This window comes from Poromitra crassiceps (genome assembly GCF_964638095.1).
Source record: "Poromitra crassiceps genome assembly, chromosome: 16".
NCBI classification, from domain to species: Eukaryota; Metazoa; Chordata; class Actinopteri; order Beryciformes; family Melamphaidae; genus Poromitra; species Poromitra crassiceps.
The window spans coordinates 9,284,868-9,308,482 of NC_139645.1; the positions used below are offsets into that span (position 1 = coordinate 9,284,868).

At 45.1% G+C, this 23,615-nt stretch overlaps 1 protein-coding gene across 1 annotated transcript in view; it reads left to right on the top strand.

Moving 5' to 3' along the window:
• Positions 1 to 23,615, top strand: part of luzp2 (leucine zipper protein 2) — a gene marked incomplete at both ends in the record, with an annotated part of 263,283 nt that overhangs the window by 217,538 nt on the left and 22,130 nt on the right. Inside the window, 3 exons of the mRNA XM_083653074.1 lie at positions 2,992 to 3,054; positions 15,645 to 15,719; positions 18,265 to 18,417. Of these exons, the coding sequence (XP_083509200.1) occupies positions 2,992 to 3,054; positions 15,645 to 15,719; positions 18,265 to 18,417 (291 nt within the window). The remainder of the gene's footprint in view (positions 1 to 2,991; positions 3,055 to 15,644; positions 15,720 to 18,264; positions 18,418 to 23,615) is intronic.

Here is a 23,615-nt window from a genome sequence, read left to right on the forward strand (position 1 = left end):
ACGTTTGTCCATAGCTTCCGGGTTACACTGGAGTGAGAGGATTTCAATTTCAATTCGTTTATTTGTTCGATAGGGGACAGGTGTACATTAATGAACATTTCAAAAAAATGTAAATGCACGACAATTACAGTCACAGGACTGGTTTCCATTGTTAGTCCCCCTGCCAGATGATACAGGCTTAGAATCCTGGTAGGGGTAAAAAGTAACATAGTGCAACAAACATATATTCGAAATGTAAACACAATACAAAGTGCAAGTATGCAAAGAATGGTCCTGAGGAGAATATACATGTAGGCTACCATCAGCTGCGGGATATTGTCATTGTTGACAACAAAATAATAACCGTTTGTTGAATATTATGAAAGATTGCGAGAGGCTGGCCAGTTCACTTGTGTAACAGTGTGTATTTTCTTTAGTTTATAAGTATTTTGTACACATATTTAACATGTGCAGGAGGATTTTAATCGTATACAATAAGACAGAAGATCTGCAGTGGAAGCGGCGCACCAGGGTTATTCTAAGCAGATCGTAAACCGATGCTTTGGCAGTTTGGAGCTCACAGCATTTAGCACTGTGAGTAGTTAACACTCCATCATGGTAGCTTCTTTATATGAATCTGGGGGCACGGTGGCTCAGTGGTAGAGCTGTCGCCTCGCAGTCAGAAGGTCCTGAGTTCGATTCTCGCCTGGGACACTGCGGGCACTGTGGTTGTGTTCCCCCCATATCTTCAGTGCCTACTGCCCAGGTGGGGTATCTCGTCGTAAGGGCCTTTCTGTCTGTGTGGAGTTTGCATGTTCTCCCCGTGCTCCCCCAGGGGGGTTCCTCCGTATATAACCCCCCCCCCCATTAAAAACATGCAGAAGATCAGATCGTCATCTGACCAGTGACGACAACATCCGAAGTCGGTCCCCGGGCGCTGTACGAGAAAAGCGACCACTGCTCCTGGCCTGCCCCCCGGAGGAAAGGACAAAGCCAGGATGGGTTAAATGCAGAGGGCAAATTTCACCGGCCACCGTCAGCATGTGTGTGTTGTGGCCGTCCGTGCATGTGTTGATGTGTAACCGTGTGACAATAAAAGACGGGCTTGTCCGTCTAAAATCGTGTTTTACCGGCTCGTATCCGAAAAGGCTGGTGCAAATAAATGTAATTCAGCCACGTTTAATTTGGTGACCTGGGTGGCACACCAAAAACACACTTCACCATCGCTGATCAAACACACTGAGCTGCAGTGTTGAACTCACCTCTGTGTTTATCTAACCTTACAGTGTGTTTATGAGCGGCCCCGGGAAGCATGGATCTAGTTACACAAGCCAGCGATGGCCGTCTTGGGACACGGAGGCTCCATGGGAATAGAAATAACAAAATAAAGACTGTCATAAAGGAGGAAAAGGAGCTGGCAAAGTGCACACAATCTTCTGAAGTGAATTTATCCATCAGTGCTGCGTAGAATGCATTTTAGACGCAATGTCACATTGTACAGTAGATAGAGAGAGAGATAGAGATAGATGGATAGATAGATACTGTAGATAGATAGATACTGTAGATATATATATATATAGATAGATACTGTAGATATATAGATAGATAGGTAGATGGATTTACAGTTGTTAACATTAAATTTGTTATTTGCCAGAGATGAGAACTGCATTTCAATAAATCAGCTATAGACGGTTTTAACTTGACAACAAAAACATTCTAAATTGAACCCCCGCTCACTTCCTGTTGCAGTGTTTGCTATGGACATAAAAGAGAAAAAAACATTCAAGTGCAGGACTGACCATTCCGTGAAAACCGTCTATACAGCTGAGCGGCGAAAACAAAAGTAACAATGTCGAGTGAATATTTCTGCAGTTTGCCGACTGCTGAGAAAAAGTGAATGCTGTGGGGTTGCGCTCCGGTGAAAACCGTCTATACAGGGATCCTTGCTTTAACAGTGTCATGTATGTCTCTTGTTTTGTTTTTGGATGTATTCATGCCTTAAATCGCCCCTTGCGGGGACTAATAAAGTTTTTTGAATTAAATTGAATTGAATTAAAAGAAAACTGAAATATTACTCTTTCACATGAACTCTTTTTGACTTTTTGTCTTCACAAAGTGTTGATTAAGTCAACAAAACTTGCATAATGGCTGAAGTTTTGACGCGCACTCACCTATTCATGTATTCCTGTTTGAAAACTTGAACTTGGCTCTGTCGATGTTATGCACAACAGTTCCGGGGAGGTGAAGTCAAGTCAAGTTTGATTTGCATGTAGCGCGGCGGGTCCCCAAGGGGCTCCACAGCACAACGCCCACATGAGGAAAAACAGCCAAGCTAAAAAACCCACCCCCCCCACCACCACCCCCGCCATCCCACCCCCAACCAGCCGAGGGAGCCGCAGCGTCTGAACTAAAGCAGAGTTGGCTGCAGCAGAGGCTCATAGTGTCCGTGCTTCACATCACAGGCGTCTTTGAGGATGGCTGTGTCTCCTGCTATCTAGGACAGCCTCCGTGTTGCATGTGCCCACTGATTTGGAAGAGAGGGGTGTCAGGGAGAGCTGGTCACATGTGTGTGTTTTGTGTGTTCATGCAGTGTGTGTGTGTTCGTGCAGTGTGTGTGTGTGTGTGTTCGTGCAGTGTGTGTGTGTGCGTGCGCGGGGTTTACAGATGACAGGCGACCTAGGTACCTTCATGCGTGCGTGGCGGCGCGCGGCGCCTGGCTGTGTGTGTCGTGGGGAGTGGGAATTCAAAGTTTAGACAGTGGGGCAGGAAGCCAGCGCCTGACAGGAAGCCAGCGCCTGACTGCATCATTGTGTGGACTTTGCAGTTCACTGAAGTGGAGATTTGATATTTTCCCTTCCTCTCTCACCAGGGCCTCGCTTTAAGACACACAGCAGCGCTGCCCCGGGAACACTCACAAAGGAGGCAGCCGGCAGAATCCTGCGACTGTGATCTAAAACCAATTTGGCTATTTGAATGCGCTAACACTTATTCTCCCTTATCTTTCCCTTGCAGTCCAAAAAGATCCAGGCTCAACTGAAGGAACTGCGGTACGGCAAAAAGGATTTAATTTTTAAGGTAAGCTCAAACTGAAAGGGGGGGGCGGGGGGCTTTGTAGCGCGGTTCCAGACCAGGGGTAAACACGTACTTCAGAACCGACCTTAGTATGATCCCATCAGGGGAGGTACACTCCAATTAATTCACTCTGCAATAGAGAGGCAAAGTGGAACGTCACTTCCTGCTTCAGCACTGTACCAGAGATTTTCATCCGCCATTTATTTTCCCATAGACATTTCGTAAAATGCTTATAAAATAGTTTGACTTTGTCGAACCAAACGGTCCAGCTAACGCTATAATCGGGAGAGACCATAGAATATTTCACTCGGACCAAAACTTAAAAAAACATAGAAAAAATATTTTCTTTAAACCCGCATTTTTTTTTACGTTTTTACGCAAAATGTTAAGCGATTTATCCTGTTTCTAAATATATCTGTACCGTTTGGTTTGAACCAGTGAAACTATTTTTATAAGCATTTTACGAAATGTGTATGGGAAAATAAATGGCGGATGAAAATCTCTGGTACAGTGCTGAAGCAGGAAGTAGGCGGTCACTTTGCCTCTCTATTACTATACACCGGTGCTGATTCCACGTATACCGCTAAGTCCTGTCCTCTATTTCCTCCGCCCGCAAGAGCCGATCCGTCCCTTCCCATCACGAGACGTATGTCCATAAATAATGTGGACAGCGGTGGATGAAATTGATATGGAATTATGCATTAGATATTTTTGGACATCTTCGAGACACGAATCACAAATGACGCTGTGTTTTGGCACAATTCATTGGGTAGCACATCATTTATAGGGCATCAGAAACTTGCCACTTCTTTCTGTGTGCTGTGAAATATATAAATAATGTTGGCAACTAAAAAAAACGACTGTAGACTTATATAACAAGTCTTTTCCATTGCCAGGACTAAGTGTTCTTTGATCTGAGTATGTACGCACAGCAGTGTTGGGCAAGTTACTTTCAAAATGTAATATAGTGCATATTACTAGTTACTTCCATTCAAAAGTAATACGTTCCTTTACAATATTACTGTCTGTGTAGAGTAACTAGTTACTTATTACACTAATTTTGCATTACTTTCACTGTAATAACGGCAGTAGCAGAACACACGGTTTGATTAGGAAATGATTGTATCTTGATTTAAATATGTGCTTTGATTATTTTTTGTAACTCAATTTGTAACTTGAGTTACTTGACAAAGTAACTGGTATAATATTACTGAAATCCTATTAAGTAATAAGTTATATTACTGAGTTACTGCTCAAAGTAATATATTACATGTAATATGTTACTTTTGTAATGAGTTACCCGCAGCACTGACGCACAGTATCACTATTGGCATTGACTGGTAGAAGGTGTGACCTTTCCGCCCTTGTTTGCGCTGTAAAGTTTGAGGAGTGCCAGTTGACATTTGTGCCGTGATGTCATTTCATAAATGTACATTTTGATCCCTGCAGTCTCATCGTTTCAAACGCTTTGTCAGACTGAATAGTGACAGAAATGAATACAAAGGAACTCAACCCTCAATCATTGGATTTGATGTCCCCAGTCCCTGGCGGATCCGCTCCGCGTTCTATTTTTAGCCTGTGAATGATGGATGCATTGACTTGTTTGCTGGTGTCACCGGCCCGTAAATCGTTGTCACAAAATTGCATCAGTCACTCACCCGAACAACCTTATTGCTCAATGTCACCAAACATTTCATGTGGGCCCTTTTAAAACACGACGGTCTCCGGCGATTTGCTCTCGAGGTCGAGGCTAATTCGACCGCTGTCTTTGTCTCGCCAAACGATGCACGATGAACAATCGGAACGGAAAAGCGCCCCCGGTCGTCTGTGGGGAGAGACGACCGCCTCTGTTTCTGTCTTCCGGGGCGAAAAGGTCAGAGTGAAATGCGTCGTTAACTCATCGGTCGTCCCTCCAAAAGTGTCTTCAAGTGCGTCGGCGGCGGACAGAAAGCAAGAAGTAGGGAAGAGTCACCTAAAATCAAGAGCGTCACTTTGTGTTGAAATATGGTCGGGACATAAGCTGAGAGACATGACATGAGCTCAGATTAAAAAAAAATGACGGTCCAACACTGGTGGGCGTTTGAGTTGTCACCTAGAATGAGTCGACACCGCTCTAACGTCACTATCAGGCGAGACACATTTCCGTTAGATTACCTCCTGTGTGCCGTTTAACACTGAGTGTGCACAGTGTGACACATGAAAGTCACACCTCTGCCCATCTGCAACGGAAGCAGGAGACAGTCGACATGCTTCATTTATTTCAGATGGGAGACTAGAACTTCTTCATGATGCCATTTTAGGCAATGTAACGGGGGGGGATTTTTATGAGGTCAGAGTTGATGATTGCAGCGAGAGAGAGAAATCATATCGGCACGTCAAAAGGGCCTATATACAGGCTACTACAGTACAGAGTCGACAATACGAAAATCCTCAGCATAAAACGCACCTCCCCCGCACAAGTACGCTCATCCATATGCATCACATCCACAGCTGCAAAACCATGTCAAGCGAACAATGCCAATTTATTTTGTTTTTATTTATTTGCCTTTATTTATACAGGATGGGGGGGGGGGCCTTGAGAGCGAGCTCTTATTTACAAGAGCGCCCTGTATAAAACACATAGAAAAAGTTACAACATTACAGACAGACAAGATGAAAAACAGACAATAACAAGCAATAAGAATATGGTTGATAAAATACATTAAATAAAACACGAGCACTCCCCGTGCAAGGTAGCCTCTATGACAGGGGTGGGCAATTATTTTTCATGGGGGGCCACATGAGAAACCCAGATTGTTGCCGGGGGCCGAACAAATATTGTCATGCCGTAACCCATGGATGGGTAACTTTGATGATAGAGAGGGCCACAAAAAATGTATTCGCTACCAGGTTTTGCTGAGGGCCGAACGGGGCCAGCGTGAAAAATTTGGTGCATTTGAAGCCACGTTTAGAGGAATAACTCATTTTAAATTAACAGTTGTGATGTCATTATTCAGTCTTAACCACCAATATTTCATCGTTTTCTCACTCACTCCTATGTCACCACCTGCTCTCAGGGCTTGAAATTAAGTTTTTTGACCACCTGCCAATATGGCTGCTAGATTTTAAAGTTACCAGCCAATTAGAATTTCCACTAGCCAAAATGTTTTTCTTGAAATAAATCAGAATATGAGTGGGTTAATTTAAGCATAAGTATCAGTAAGTGGCCCGGGATAATCAAAGCCTGTGTTGAGGGTCACACGAACAAAAATGCAGTCTTGAAGCTAAATAAATCCAAAACCAATGAGTTAATTATTTAAATTTCTAATTCAATGTAGCCTTTTAGTCATAAAGATTATTGAAAGATATTCCATATTCCAGACTGAAATGCTATAACAGAAGTGGAGTATTGGCCAGAATGACATGAACATTTGGACATTTATTCAGCGGGTATCTTGCATGTTGCGTTCAGGTGCACTGTGTAAAAAAAAAAAAAAAAAATTTTTTTTTTTTTGCAATTCCATGGCGGGCCGCATCCGGCCCGCGGGCCGTAATTTGCCCATGTATGCTCTATGAGCACTCTAAAGCGGCGGTTCTCAAATGGGGGTCCGGGGACCCCCAGTGGGCCCTTGAGGGGGGTTCCAGGGGGTCCCCAGCCAAAAGGGGGGTCATTTATTTTCCATTTATTTTCTATAATTCCATTCATAAGTAACACAATGACTATTTTGGTCATAGGTTTTATACACTTTCTGTAGCCTAATAAAACATCTAAAAGCATCAATCTTATTATCATATGGGGGACCGTGGGACAAAATCCTATCAAATGGGGGTCCGTTTGTCAGTTTAGGGGTCCCTCATGTGAAAAAAATTGAGAACCACTGCTCTAAAGGCCTCTAGGGAAACCAATTGCTCCAGTTTTAAGGTATCCTCAAGCCTATTCCATCTTTTCGGGGGCATAGAATGAGAAGGCAGTCTTTCCCTGTTGGGATCCCACACGTGGAGGAGACGATCTGATATGAGACCATGAAGGTGTTTGATAACCTGCGTTGTTGGTATAGAGGAGCGAGGACAGATACAGAGGAAGCTTTCCAGTTCAAGCTTTGCAAAATGAATAAAAGGCAATGTTGCCATCATCGCCCGGATTGCAATATCACATCTAGTGAAAGCAGCAGTGCATGTCAGTCACCCCCGACATAATATAACAATATCCAATATCACTGCTCAAAGATATAACAAAGTAGAAACAACTGAAGCAATAAGGCCGTGGCCACACTGATCCCTCAGAAAATGGAGAGAATTATAAAATGGATAGTTGTATGCCCGTTGGATGTACAAGCAACCCACTTGTACAGCAGGTGGCGGTAGGCACCAAGTAGGTGTCAGCGACCCGCCTATAAACCGAAAGAAGTAGAAAGCTGGCGTTAGCTAGCTGTTAGCTCTGTGCGCTACGTTACTTATGTGGCAATAAAGCGCCACACTGAATGGGCAGTTTGATGTAACGGTCGGCCAGTTCGAGTCACGCTTTTTCCATAAAGCCCACCATCTGTTGGCTAGTTGTTAATATTTAAACGATTTCGATTTCAGACGGACAAGCCCGTCTTTTATTGTCACACGGACACTTGAACACATGCATGCGACCACAAACACACACTCGTGCTGACGTGGCCGGTGAAATCTGTCCTCTGCATTTGACCCATCCAGGCTTGTCCTTTCCTCCAGGGGGGGCAGGCCAGGAGCAGTGTTCGCTTTTTCTTTAGTGGGGGGTTATGTACGGAGGAACCCCCTGGGGAGCACGGGGAGAACATGCAAACTCCACACAGAAAGGCCCTTTCGACGAGATAGCCCACCTGGGCAGTAGGCACTGAAGATATGGGGGGGTCACAACTCCAGCATCCCAGGCGAGAATCAAACTCAGGGCCTTCTAGCTGTGAGGCGACAGCGCTACCGACTGCGCCACCATGCCCCCCATATCCCTCATAACAATATATGAGGGATCAGCCGAGTAGCATTTTGGTAAACAAACCGCATCACTTGGGGAAAAACGACAATAGGACCCTATGGAGCCAGCCTTGAATGTCTCACCCTAGCCTCTATGTTGTTTACATTTTAAAAACTGTGACAGTCACACAACTTTAACACGACGTGCATATATTATACATCAAACTCTTGAGCAGCTACTTCTGCTCTCACTCAGAATGTCAAAATATAAGCGATGTCATGTATAGTATTTGAGATATGAACGTTTGTTTGGCATAACTCATACTAGTTAACTGCCGCGCTTCCGGGGGATTTGCGGTGTCATGACGTCACGCTGATTCCTCGTGTTGTGGCTCTAAAACAAAGTTTTTATCGATGCAGACTGTGATGGCTCATGGCGGTGACTTCCGCTCCTCCATTTCCGCTCTGAGAACAGACCGTCCAACCAATCCATCTATCCAGAAAAAGTTCAGCCCCCTCAAACGTTTTGTCCATCGAAACGTATGCAAATTTGCTGGAGACGTACGCTTCATCAGTGCTCCACGGACAGACGGACAGCTGTCTTGAAAAGTAATGGAAGTGAACAGAGAAATTAACGCAGACGGACAGACACCACTACGGATCAGTGTGGCCACACCCCCTAACGTAAATTGTTTTTTGGACAATGCGCACGTGTTTCTTCTACACATGCAGCAATCATCTGCCACTGTATATTTGCATTGCATTGTACGTTTTCTTATTGTGCAAATAAACCAAACCATTCTCATTTATTAGTTAACATTTATTGCTGCAAGCTATATTCTTCAGACCTCCCCCCGCTTCCAAATGATGCTTTTAAAAAAGTGATGGGGACAAAATCGGCCATTTAAAAAAAAAGTGGTGGGGACACGTCCCCAGTGTCCACCTATGCAGATACAGAAAACGTCATCTCGCGGAGGAGACTCAGCCGTCAGTCAGACAGGCAGCCTGACCATGAGGCAACTAAAAAGTCTGTGATGATTACTGTATGTTGTATAAAATTGAAGTTCCATTGATTGGCATTTCATATTCAATAAGCTATAATTGCATACACATTATTAATTGGTATAGGTTATTAGTCATAAGACATCTCACACATGCAGATATGGACAGACACTACAACAGACAGCATATCTGTCGTGGCATTGAGATTTCTAGAAATGAATTCAAATCAAAGTGCATTTGTGCAACTCAATGTCTCACTCGCCGAATATGTCAGAGACATGTATGCAGCAACCTTGCAAGAAAGGAGACGGAATGGATGCGTTGTATCATTTAAATCCACATGATAAGAGTATTTTATTTTTATTTTTTCCCTTTGTATATTTTATTCACTGAGCCTTTTCAAATATCCAAGCGGATCAGAGGAGTCAAAAAGGTCCCGGGTTAAAAGCTTCTGCAATAGTGTAGTTAACTGCAGGAAGCTCTTATATCAGATGCAAAATATGACCATGAAACGAAATGAGATGAATGGTGATTTAACCAACAACACAAAACGGCCTTCCATCCAGAGGCACTTGCCCTTGTTAGAAAAGCCCTTAAGAGGAGAGAGAGAGAGAGAGAGGCTTGACTCTCCGCATCCAAGCCACAAAGTGTGAAGCACTAAAGAGCAGGCGGAGGAGGAGGTGGGTTCCCCTTCACTTGCTTAGTCACAGCATTCAAAGATCTGGGCCTGCGTTCCTCCTGTGGGACACTGTTTTTTGGCAGTCCTATTTAGCCCTTCACATCTTCTCCTCTCACGCCACTCTTAAATTTGCCCCGGGGCTGATTTTTTCCCGTAAGACTGCGAAAGTATAAAACAAAAAATAAAAAATATATAAAAATGACGGCTTGATGTAGTTGCATGGCTCGTCTGGCAGAGTGGCTACTACCCCACTGACCTACACCTCTTTGTAATGGACTACTATGGAACTCCATGGCTCGGAGGCACTAACCCTGAAAGTCAGCATTTCTGGGTCAGTGGCCCTGTGCCTGCAGTCCTCACAGGACTAGCCTGTGATGATGCTGCCTGTAATGGATGCGATGGCTCTCCGCCGGCAGTGCAACCTATAGTGCTGCACACGCACACACACACACACACACACACACACACACACATGCTACACACACACACACATACACACACACACACACACACACACACACACACACACACACACAGTCTTCAGATCCTTCAGAAGATAACTGAGAGTGGGCTGCGTTTTCCTATGTGCTCTTAAAGGAGGTCCTTTCAACCCGCTTTGTGTCATTACAGTGTGGCTAGTATATATTTAAGCAATAGATCACGACAGGGCGTGGTATATGTTATATTTAAGCAATATAGCATGAGAGCCAGTGTGTTGTGGCAAATATATCCCGCTGATCAGCTGTTATCCCACGAGGCCGCAGGCCGAGTGGGATAACAGCTGATCAGCGGGATATATGACACAACACCCGCTGCTCGAGTGCTATATTACTTTTATAAAACGGTTTCCAAGTATGATAATATAATAATAATAGTAATACTATAAGTCCGACTGCCATGGCATTCTGGTAGAGTCAGTTGAAACACTACTGTAAGGCGGGACCGCAAGAACGTGCGGGTGATTTGATTGGATCGTTCTGGAGACTGAAGTTGACATTGGCCAATCCTGGCGCTTGCTGAGAAGCTGAGAGCTTTCTGGAAAGCCCGACACGCAGCTCGAGCGCAGCGCTGCATTCTCAGCGCTTGCTGAGAAGCTGAGAGCTTTCTGCAAAGCCTGACACCAACTAACGTTACGGGGTTAAATGCGGGGTTAACAGCCTTTTTTTTGCAAAGAAGACATTAGCCCGCGTCTATTCTTGTACAAAACATAATTTTCTGCGAAGTATTAGTAAAGTTATAAGCGAAGATCGATTCACAAGGATCTGACAGCTGTCTCTGCCATTTGTTTTTTCTACACTGTCATTTGAGGTAACCAAAGCCTTTTAGTAAGAGAGTTGCCATGGCAACTCAATAACCCATGGCCATGGGTTATTGGAGTGGGTTACTGGATTTATACAATGGCTGTGAACCAATCAGATTGCTTGATTTGAGAGAGCCGTTTTATAAATATCATTATAGCACACCTAAGGGTCATGCGAAAACACTTATATAAGCATATATCACGACCTGAAGTGAGCTAGTTTTCTCATAACTGTGGTCTATTAGTGTGGTATACGTTAAATATACCACAACTGTGTTATTTTCGACTTGCATGTGTGACAAACTGCACAATTTCCACAATGAGGAGGACATGCTGGCGTTTGTGTTTCATTTTGGCTGCAGCCCATCTGTGGGCTGCGCGCACGTCACGTGAACGCGTGCATCGTGCAGGTAATTGACCAAACAAAAAAAGCGGGGAGCCGACCGGCACAAACGGCTATGTGGACTGACCGGCGCAGGTCACTGGTTGAGGCCGATCAGCTGAAAATTGGCCATTTCCGGTCATGTGCCGATCAATCGGTGCATCCCTAATGTCATGTTCTGGGGCAGTGGTATCCGGTCGTAAATCTAATTTCCGATCGATTTTACAACAGCCTTCAGTCTCCAGATTTGCCTGTTGCCGTTTCTACTTACCAAGCGCCTAGAGTTCCCAGTTACCAAGAGTCCAGTGTTCAAGCTGCCAAGTGTCTGCGAATGAATCCACTTGACCCCCGCCTAACAGTACGACCGGATCCTAACATGGATTCAGCGGACAAAGTTAAAGCAATCAAGACCGAGATGGAGGATTCAGAGTTATTAATCGCCCAGTCAACACCCAACCAGATCCCGGTTCTCAACTCTGGTTCGGTTAACCAGGCAACTCTGCAGGAGCTCGTGGCAAATGTCTTTCATGACCCTTATCGATCAGAAGCCCCTCCCAGCAAGTGAGAAGATGTTTTATCTGAAAAGGTACCTCGCTGGAGAGGCACGCAATGCCATTGAAGGATTCTTCTACACGAACTCGGAGGACACATTATGTAGGTGCCTGGAGGGTTCTACAAGAGATGTATGGGAACCCGTTCATTGTGCAGAAAGCTTTCCGAGTTAAACTTGCCAGCTGGCCTAACATCAGTGCAACCAATCCGCTAGCCCTTAGAGAATCTGCAGACTTCCTACAAGGATGTGCACCGGCGATTCCACACGTCAAAGGTGTGGCGATCTTAGATGATTGCGCAGAGAACCACAAGCTGCTCAGAAAGTTGCCAGAGGTTTTGGTGCGGAGCTGGAGCCAAATTGTTGCTGAATAATTGGATGAGTCCGGAGATGATCCTTGTCTCATGTGTTTCTCTGCATTCTTGAACAAGGAGGTCCGGATAGCCTGTAATCCTGTCGCCTCCCCATTCTGTATGAACTCCAACACCACAGATGCCTTGCCTCAGCCTTCTCCCCCGGCTCCCTCTGTCTCTCTGGACCTGAAACGGGCTGAATTTTGAGTTTGAGGGCGGATATTAATGAGCTCAAGTCCTTAGTTGCTGCTCGGGTGACTAGGCTGGAGATCGTGTCTGTCAACCACAATTGGAAAGAGGGTGAAGAGGGGGATTTCCATCCCTTCAGAATGACTTTTTTGGCCACAGTTGTCCCCAGTGTCAGAGACTGTTGCACAGCTGTAGGGAAGTCCAGAGATGGCTCCAAGCAGCCGAAGATGGCGAGTTCTGCCTCCGGCCGAAGGGTTATTTTGTAGGCCTTAGTGCACATTCACAACATACGCCAATCCCGCGCCAAAGCCACGCAGTTTAAATTCAGCGTCCTTGTTAACAGGCGAGTCCGTTCACACCGGCCACACGCCACGCCACAATGAAGCCACACTGACGCCACGCCAACGCCAACGCCGAACCGATAGATTCAGCTTCTGTTCTATTTTCCAAACGTGCTGCGCGCTGATCCCGAGCTGCCAGGCAGGCAGTCAATGCAATTTGTGAGTGAGGGGTGGGAGGGGCCGGAGCAGCAGCTCCGAGCCCAGCGCTGAGGAAAAGAGACACTGCCCCTATGGTGTGACCGGTTAAGCGTCAGATCAGCTTGAGCCCGCCTCAAGCTTCAGTTCTGCATGGCTTTGGCGTATGGTGTGTTAGTTAATCGGATATTGACTTCATTCATTTAAAGGTGTCTTTAGTGTCGTTGTGACAGTTTCCTCATCTCGCTGGCCTTGTCCTGAACCATTAGCTGCTGGTACTGGGCCACCTTCTTCATCAGGCTTTTTTTATCACTATAAGCGAATTATTTAAACGGCATGTGTATAGGAATGATTCAGAACGAAGCTTATTTTGATCAATATAAGCGGTTGATCACTATACCCGTGATCACTATAAGCGGATCCCACTGTATGATGATTATTTTTTAAAGTACTCTTGCTGTTTTTCTCTGTTTAATCTCTACTCAACACAAATAAATACACACTTCTATTGCTTTTTGTATTGATTTCCTGCATGGATGAAAAATAAGCTTATAGTCTTATGACCAAATGTAATATTATACCATCGTCTCCCTTGCCAATTATTTCACCTCAAATTCTAATAAGACGGCAGCATATCTCTTTGAAGTAAGACTCTTAAAACGTCCCCTATCTTATTTCTCAATTAAATTGCAAACAGCACGCTCGTGCTGACCCCTCAGCGTCCCCTATACCCTCTATCTTCTTGGGAAATACTTCAGTCCTTGTACCAGTGAATGCGTCTCAATTGTCATTTGCCACACAGAGATTATATACACGCCTTTGTGTCGATGATTAAACAACTATTCCTCAAACTTTATTACTTTGGATCCCCCTCTTGAGCACAGCCCATCAACTACGAATGGCTTTTGCGATAGCCTCAAAAAATCCCCTAGAATGGAAAAATGGACCTTCTGAGAGAAAGATCTGATTTTTTTGGCTTCTTTGAAAACTTAATGGCGAGCGTTGTTGCCCCGTCCTTGACCGCGCCGGCGCGTTGAAACACAAATGACTCATCAGACGGTCATGAAACGACCACTTTGCTGGCAGGAATAGTCAGATGAAATCGGATGAAATGCCAATAAGCACCCCCCCCCCCCCCTTCCCCCCCACTGCTTTCAGACAAAACTCGCTAAAATACCACTTAACTCGCTAAAAACTCGTTAAAAAAGTACCATCAATCAGCCGCATTACCGCTGTCAAAAAGAATAACAAAAATACCATTGAAGCCTGCTTTTCCAGAGATTGTGGCTGTTTGTGGGGGGTAGCTGACCTTGGCTGCTTCAGAATGGAAGTGGCTGTGCAGTTTATCATTTTGAGAGGCCAGTAAAAGACACAGTATAAACGTTCGCAGCAGGAACTCCATCACCACCGCCCGCTTTCAATAGATTGCATGTAAATTTCCACCTCATATTACGGGTGCCCTTCTTCTTCTTCTGCCTGATGAATGGATCAATATTGTAACCAGCGGCTCCTCGGGGCCCTCTGTTGATACCGTTATGAAGTTACACTGAATTATCGACTGGCAAAAAAGCCTTTTGTGTGCGAGTTGTTGGAACTTGTGGAATGAATTCGAGCAGAGTTGAAGTGACGCCGCTCGTTAGGGGGCGCTGGTGATTTCAGTGGGTCTACTCTTATTACTGTCCAAATTAAACTTTTCTACCCAGGAAATAGAACAGATCGTTTTCAGTGTGGCTCTGAACGAACCCTAGATGTCCGATTCCTATCTTACCCTACCTTTCCTGTTGACCGGCGGAGGCATTTTGACCTCAAGCATTAGTGCTAAATTCAAACTAGATCCTTGTCCATATGATAGAACTACGATCATCTTCTTTTTTCACTTTTCTTTTCTTTTCTTTTCTTGTCTGTAATGCCAGGGCTGCTCCATATACTCTGAGCTTCTACAGTATATCAGGAGCATACAGAGGCAGATATGGATTTACAATTACTGCATCCAAGTCTCTAAATTAGCGGTTCCCGGGAATACATTTTTTTTCTCTAGGTCAGTTCCCAACCTTGGGGTCGTGACCGAAATGGACTTATATATATATATATATATAGTATATATATATATATATATATATATATATATATATATATATATATATATATATATACTATATTACAGAAGAGGATTATGGCCACATGTGAAAGATGTATTTGAGTTCTGAGTTGAAGTCAGATTTCTGCTGGACGTCGATGTGTCGCACGCAAATGAGAGGCACGGAATGGGCCATTTTGTGTCTAAAAGGCAGCCCCAGCACTGGGACAGCTAAATGGATTCGAAGTTGAAAATCCTCATTAATGTTTTGGTTGCACCTGTTTACCCTACCTGCCTTTTAGACACAAAATGGCTGTTGTGAGATAGGCCCATCCGGATGAGAAAACGTTTTGAGCTCGTGTACTCCAGTTTCTCCTGGGGGAAGTGACCGTTCTTTTTGAAAAAACTCACTCACGCGTCTAGTTAGAAAATCTTGGGTGGAATCGAAAACTCGCCGATCGCGAAGGGACGTCTATTCTGGCAGGGGCACTCGCGGTCCTCGCGGACGCGTAATATATTTCGCGATTTAAGGGGCTAGGCTACCGGGGGCGAGACGTACAGTATCTGGCATCAGCCCTTGTTAATAGTGGTGTGGAGATGAGGCGGGGATGCAGTAACGCTGTTTGTTTGCAGACTTCAATTGCTTCAAAAGTCATGTCTTTCTGCAGGGGCAGCAGCTGATGGACTTGGAGCACAAACTAACTATAGCCAAGGAAGAGCTGGAGAAGACCGCACTAGACAAGGTGAGTAACGAAGAAAACACCTTTCATTATATACCTTCTTTTTTTTCCCCTTTGGGAGGTTGATATTTTGATAGGTTGTCTTCCTAGGTATAGTAGTTTTGTTTTTTTGTCTCTGTCTCTGATCTGTTCAAATACTCTATCACACTCTGAGGAGAGAAATGACCCCACCTGTAGGGGGTGCAGTTCTTTACTTGTAAACTGAAAAGCTATAAAGTGCTGGAAAAAAAGGTAAGGTTTTCGGGGATGTGGCATAGGGCATACTTGCCAAACGTCCACTGAACTAATAACAAAGATTATGGAGAAGAATTATGTCCAACTGTCTACTCTAAAATTACAATAATACCACACTTGGCTTGTGTAGATGTGTAGAGCGAGAGCTAAATGTGCTAAAAGATTATTTTTTTTGTACTAATTTAAAGACGGACATCCGTAGCAGTGTAAGCTTCTCAATAAGCTTCTCACAGTTAAAAACATATTTGCCTGAAACTGAGGCTCTCTCCTTGAATCCCAGCTATGCCTTTTCAACAGTGTTGTGACAGACGTGAAGACAGAAAACCGCTAATAGCGTAACCATGGAGACTGCATTTTTGGTGTAACGTTTGTTGACTGTAAAAAGCAGTGAGAGTATAGGAGCTACTGTAGATTTTTTGAGGTACTATTTTTAAGAGGTATTGCAAATGGGCAGATCTTTTGAAGTTTTTATCAAAATATGGGAGGGAATGCATGGGAAGAGATGAGAGACTAGGGGAGAGGGTCATGAAAATCACGAGTCTCCCAGGAAAACCGTGAGGTTTGGCAATTATGTGTTTGGGGTAAAGGTGAAATGACTGTGTGGGGGTGAAGAAATAACCATTTTCACATTATTGAGCATGTATAAGAGCGCGTTCAAAATATTTTTCTGCAGTCGGTTGAAGGCATGCTGTTGATGTTGTTATTCATGAGGTGGGATGTTATTTTTTATATGTGGTTAGTTATTGACAGAGATTGTTACTGCGGGGGGGAAGTTAGATCAGCTGCTAATTGCATGAAGTAAATGGCTGATTATAAAATGGATCATTCTGGTCCTGAGCTCTGATTGGCTGAATCGCATTCAAAGCCAGAAAATATCCACTCTCTATCATTGTACACACTTGCCCTTATGTGGCATTTTATTATGATTATGATTATTATTATATTATTACTAGGACCACCCCCCGTGGGAGTTGGACTACCTCCCCCCCCTGGGAGTTAAACCCACACAGTCTCCCCCCTCCCTCCCTGTGGGAGTTGGACCCCACCGTGGGAGTTAGACCCACCCACTCTGCTCAGCCAGGAAGGATGACATCATCACTGATGGCATCACTGATTACTTGATTACTGATCAATGACATGATAATTACAGCGAGGAGTCGACAGTGATGTCATAATTACAGTCGAGGACGTGAACATAGGCTGATACAACAAAGCTCTTTACACATCGTCAAGAAGCAGAAAATCATCACTGATGACATCACATCATTAAGTAATTAGGGCAATCACCTAATTAAAAATTCCGGCTCCGTCAGGTCACCCGGGGTGCTCTTTACATTCCCTGAAAGTTTCAGCCCGATCGCATGTAGAATGGCATAGCTGTGGCAGAGCAAAGTTCTGCTCACTCACTCACTCACTCACTCACTCACTCACTCACTCACGGACACGTATCATTCTTAGATTATTATTAATAATAATTCAAATACCTATTGAGGATTTGTATGTTTTTTTTTATCACAGTGGTGAGTTCTGCGTTTTTTTTGCCTCCTAGCTGCTCTAAAATCACTTGAAAGCACAGCCTCCCACATGCTTTACTGTCAAAGTCAAGTGTTTTATTGATCAAGTGCATATATGTATAGCATAATATAAGTATAACACAAGGTCATTGTGAACTATGAAATTCTGAGGGCAAAGCAAGCAACAACTACCTACTGTAGTATACATAAGATCAAAGAAACATCAAATATTACATGTTAAAAAGAGTCACAAATAAGGGCAAAAATAATAATCGCAAAAATAGCAATAATAATAATAAGTAATAAGTATTACTTATTATAAATATAAAGTGTAGGTGTATGTACAGTGTATGTATGTATGTATGTATTGTATGTTCTGTAACGTTGAGTTAATTACTCATGTGGATGGAGCGCGGGAGGAACAGAGGGAGGGACAGACAGAGGGAGGGAGGGACAGAGGGAGGGACAGACATACAGAGGGAGGGACCGAGGGAGGGATAGAGGGAGGGACATACAGACAGAGGGAGGGACAGAGGGAGGGACAGACAGAGAGGGTGTGACAGAGGGAGGGGCAGAGAGACAGAGGGAGGGAGGGAGGGAGGGACAGACAGAGAGAGGGCATGACAGAGGGAGGGACAGAGAGACAGAGGGAGGGAGGGAGGGAGGGAGGGATAGAGGGAGGGACAGACAGAGAGAGGGCGTGACAGAGGGAGGGACAGACAGAGAGAGGGCGTGACAGAGGGAGGGACAGAGGGATTCACACAGTAAATCTTCTCATGTGTGATCTTGTTTTGGGACAGGAGTCTCAGATGAAGGCGCTGAAGGACACAGTTCACATCTGCTTCTCAGCTGTCCTGCACAACCAGCCCAGCAGCCACAGATTCACCCACCTGTTCAGATACTCACCGCTCATCAACAGCTCCAGACTCACCTTTCAGCAGCCACATGCCAAGGTAATTTCATATGTTCATCCATGAGAAAGTTTGGGTGAAACAACAGAACATTTTGCATTGCAGTGATTCTCAACCTTTTTCATATCGAGGACCCCTATAGTCCACATTATGACCACAGACCCACATTTGATGAGATTTCGTGTGCTTTCTCACCGGCGACCCGGTACCGTTCCCGAGCACACTTTGACCCCAGGTCCAGTACGTTTGATGAGTGCGTCAACGTTGCGTTCTGTGACCGGGCGCAGAACCGGGGAACCGTGACAGGACCCACTTGAAAAGGTGGTCTGGGGAGCGTTTAGGCGTGCCCGGGAACGGAACACTTGCGAATGTGAACGCCAACTGTTCCGAACCACATAGACATAAACACACAGGGGCGAGGATACACTCCAGGCATACTGATGACGCAAGTGCACTCCGTTCCATTCCAGAGTGCGGAAGAAATGTTGTAATGTGAAAGCTGACCAGCGGGGGAGAGGGGAGCGGGGCAATCGAGCCCCGGGTGCGGAACGGAAAGGAACGTAAGCAATCATTCCCAGTGAGAAAGCAACCTGAATCTCGGACCAAAATCTGAGAATGTTTTTATTGTTTGATATGATTTTGTCCAGAATTCGATTACTCCCCCCCCCCCCCCCCCCGGACCCCACATTGAGAACCGATGTCTGGATGTATTGGACCAAGTGATAGTTTGCACCAGCGTCACCAAGAGAAATTCTATTATTCATACAGTCTGCAGTATTTATACCAACACCATTAACTTGTTGACATTTTGAAAACAGTTTCATCTCTTTTGAAATATTAAATCCATATTTCCTGGGGTTGTGTGAAAATGTTTTACTTCGCTGATGCTGTAAGACTTGTTTTTGGAAATGGCTCCAAAATCGAAGGGAACATTTGTGTGTCGAAGGAAGTGTTGTCGGAATCCCTCTTTTACATCTTGACAAACATCTATTGATGACTAAATAAAGATGGTGGGGGTCAATCTGTTCAACTGTCCAATCCAAGCACCTCTTTTCTAATCGGACCAATTAGGCCGCACATTTTCAACTCGCCAATTAGCAAGGACAGATTTATAGGTAATAGCAACTCAGCTTGTGTCTTTGATGCCTGCCTTGTGTATTTTTGCTGTGGATGGTAACCCTGAGGATTTTGGTTTGAGGTTTACGTTTTTTAACAATATGGGAAGAAGCGCTGAAGTGGTGCCTCCTCTGGTCGTTCGGGGCGCCTGTTCGGAGGGATGGCAACTGTAAATGTAAATGTAAAATATGTACTGTAAAAAGTTTCTGGAGGGCAATATGACTGCTAAACCTGCCAATAACTAATACCTGACAAGGTGTTTTCATTGGGCACAGAATGAAATCAAACATGGGTCCACACATTACAGCTAACATCTTTTTTTCAATATTTTATTTTCAACTTTTTTTTTTACAATACAAAACAGGCTCAGATACCGGGGGGGGGGGGACAAAACAAAAACAACAAACAAAAACAACAAACAAAAACAACAAACAAAACAATAGATACATATTAGACACTCGATAATACAACGTGGTTCTACTAACCACACAAAGTGTTTATGTGTTTGTAAGGAACATGCATGGAATCCCACGCAAGGGGTCCACGAGATACCAGCCAGGCGAGTCAGCTGTCGCCCCTAACCTCATCGAGGTAGCTGTCGCCCCTAACGTCATCGAGGTAGCTGTCGCCCCTAACGTCATCGAGGTAGCTGTCGCCCCTAACGTCATCGAGGTAGCTGTCGCCCCTAACGTCATCGAGGTAGCTGTCGCCCCTAACCTCATCGAGGTAGCTGTCGCCCCTAACGTCATCGAGGTAGCTGTCGCCCCTAACCTCATCGAGGTAGCTGTCGCCCCTAACGTCATCGAGGTAGCTGTCGCCCCTAACGTCATCGAGGTAGCTGTCGCCCCTAACGTCATCGAGGTAGCTGTCGCCCCTAACGTCATCGAGGTAGCTGTCGCCCCTAACGTCATCGAGGTAGCTGTCGCCCCTAACCTCATCGAGGTAGCTGTCGCCCCTAACGTCATCGAGGTAGCTGTCGCCCCTAACGTCATCGAGGTAGCTGTCGCCCCTAACGTCATCGAGGTAGCTGTCGCCCCTAACCTCATCGAGGTAGCTGTCGCCCCTAACGTCATCGAGGTAGCTGTCGCCCCTAACCTCATCGAGGTAGCTGTCGCCCCTAACCTCATCGAGGTAGACCAGAAATCGATCCCAGACAGCCGAAAACTCCTTAAGTGAGTTGGTCCTCAGGAACCTAAGTCTCTCAATCCGTATAACAGAAGTCATGTCCGTTAACCACAATAGAAAAGAAGGTGAAGATGAAGACTTCCATTCCTTCAGAATTATTTTTTTGGCAACAGTTGTCCCCTGTGTTAGAGACTGTTGCACAGCTGTAGGGAAGTTCAGAGAGGACGCCGAGCAGCCAAAGTTGGCGACTGGTGAATAGTCTTTGGTGAACAATGTAGGGCCTACATTGTAGGCCTAATACAAAAGACATTTCTACACCCTGCCATACAGAAACATGGCAAACAACATACTGGTAGGGCGTCCGGGTAGTGTAGCGGTAGATTTCCTGCCTACCAACGCGAGGGCCGCAGGTTCGTGTCCACGTGTTACCTCCGGCTTGGTCGGGCGTCCATACAGGCACGATTGGCTGGTGTCTGACTGCAGGTGGGAAGCCGGATGAGGGTATTTGTCCTGGTCGCTGCACTAGCGCCTCCTCTGGTCGGTCGGGGCGCCTGTTTCGGAGGGAAGGGAACTGGTGGGGAATAGCGTGATCCTCCCACGTGCTACGTCCTAATGGTGAAGCTCCCCGCTGTCAGGTGAAAAGAAGCGGTTGGCTACTGCGCATGTGTCGGAGGAAGCATGCTGCTAGTCTACGGCTCTCCCCAGATCGGCAGAGGGTGGAGCAGCAACCGGGGCAGCAGGGGGGGGGGGGGAGGGGAATTGGCCAAGTACAATTGGGGAGAAAATGGGGAGTAAATCGAAAAAACACACAAAAAACAAAGCAAAACAAAACAAAAAACATGGTGTCAGTAACCTCAGTTTGATTGCAGAAGATCTCCGAAAGTAAAAAAAAAAACGAGCGGTTGGCAAGGGATAGCAAACAGGATGGATTTAGAGTCGACTCTGTAACGGCAAAGTATGATTTTCCCGTCGACGTTTGGGATAACAGAGAGTGAGCAGGGTAATTGGGCTTTTATTCTGTCTGTCTAAACACTTCTGCAGTTGGATTTCATGTGGCGCTGTAAAACTCCCAGCTCGGTGACAGCATGGAATATATAACTCTGGGCCAAAAGTATTGGCCTCGCTGCACATCACAGCACACGTAATGCACGGTGCGCGGTATCAATTTAACTGTTAGCCGATTATTAGCTCCCTTTCAAGGGGGCTATTTGTCAATCTGATGCCCTGAGTATCCCTCGCCAGAGAGGAATGGCCTCGGAAATAATGACCAGCAAATGTAACACTTGGGCAAATACGATTCCAGAAGTTGTTCGCAATAATAACCTGCCTAAATCAAGCAGCAGTCTAAACAATTGATGTCACTCTTTATATTATGTGACTTTGATATTATTATATTATATTGAGTTATGGTGTGTTGTACTTCATATGTGTCTTCTGTATGTAGCTGTTAAACAGTGTTGGGCAAGTTACTTTCAAAATGTAATATACTACATATTACTAGTTTCTTTCATTTGAAAGTAATAAGTTACTTTACAATATTACTTTCTGTGTAGAGTAACTTGTTACTTATTACACTACTTTTGCAGTACTTACAGCAAAACAACGATTTTCAGACGGCAGCCCGTCTTTATTGTCACACAACACACTACAACACATGCACGGAGGGCCACAACACACACATGCTGACGGTGGCCGGTGAAATTTGTCCTCTGCATTTAACCCATCCTGGCTTTGTCCTTTCCTCCTGGGGCAGGCCAGGAGCAGTGGTCGCTTTCTCGTACAGCGCACGGGGACCGACTTCGGATGTTGTCGTCACTGGTCGGATGACGATGACGATCTGATCTTCTGCATGTTTTTAGTGGGGGGGTTATATACGGAGGAACCCCCCTGGGGGAGCACGGGGAGAACATGCAAACTCCACACAGACAGAAAGGCCCTTACGACGAGATACCCCACCTGGGCAGTAGGCACTGAAGATATGGGGGGGAACACAACCACAGCGCCCACAGTGTCCCAGGCGAGAATCGAACTCAGGACCTTCTGACTGCGAGGCGACAGCTCTACCACTGAGCCACCGTGCCCCCCCAACAGCAGTAGCAGAATGACATCGCCGCCCCGGAACCATCCCGAAACATAATTTCAACCGCCTTGTAGTCAGTGTAAACCGTCCAATATTCTAAATTGTATCACACACAATTTGATTAGGAAATGAGTGTATCTTTGTGCTTTGAGGATTTATTTTTAACTTAACTTGTGTTACTTGACAAAGTAACTGGTACAATATTACTGAAATCCTATTTGTAATAAGTTATACGACTGAGTTACTGCTAAAAGTAATATATTACATGTAATATGTTACTTTTGTAATGAGTTACCCCCCAACACTGCTGTTAAATGAAGGTGACACACTCTTTGTTTGGAGCCCCTCAAAGTCAAGGTTACAGAAGGCTCGAGGAAGGGCTCGAGGAAATAATCCGTTTTAGGAGGAACGTAAAGGTGACGGCGGAGAGTGAATTCATTGTAGAAATAGGATTAGGGGCGTGAGTGCAGATATGGAGCTTGTGTTACCGTTGAAGCGTGGATTTTTTTTCTCCATGAATGTTAAGTGTCAAGGTTTTATGCAGTCGCTGTCACCTTTTTGTTTGCCATCCACACGTCTACATTATAGGCTGTAATCCCCATTCTGCGTAGAAACCTTAATCCTGCCATGTCCATAATTTGGCATCTATTCCGTTAATGCCGTCGCTTAAATCGGTGACACAAAGCTCTCCGCAGTGATGAAAATAACCTCTAAAAACCACGAGAGAAAAACGCACGACTGATTCAAATAAGCTTTTCTACAAGCCGTCCTGCAAGTCCACTCACTGGCTTTCAAAACAATATGGAACTGAAACGGAGCAAAATATAGACACGTCATTTTTGTTTCTTGAAAATACTTGCTACACATTTTTCCCGCCACCCTCCCTGCAGAGTCGTGTCGGCTTTAATCACAGATTGTG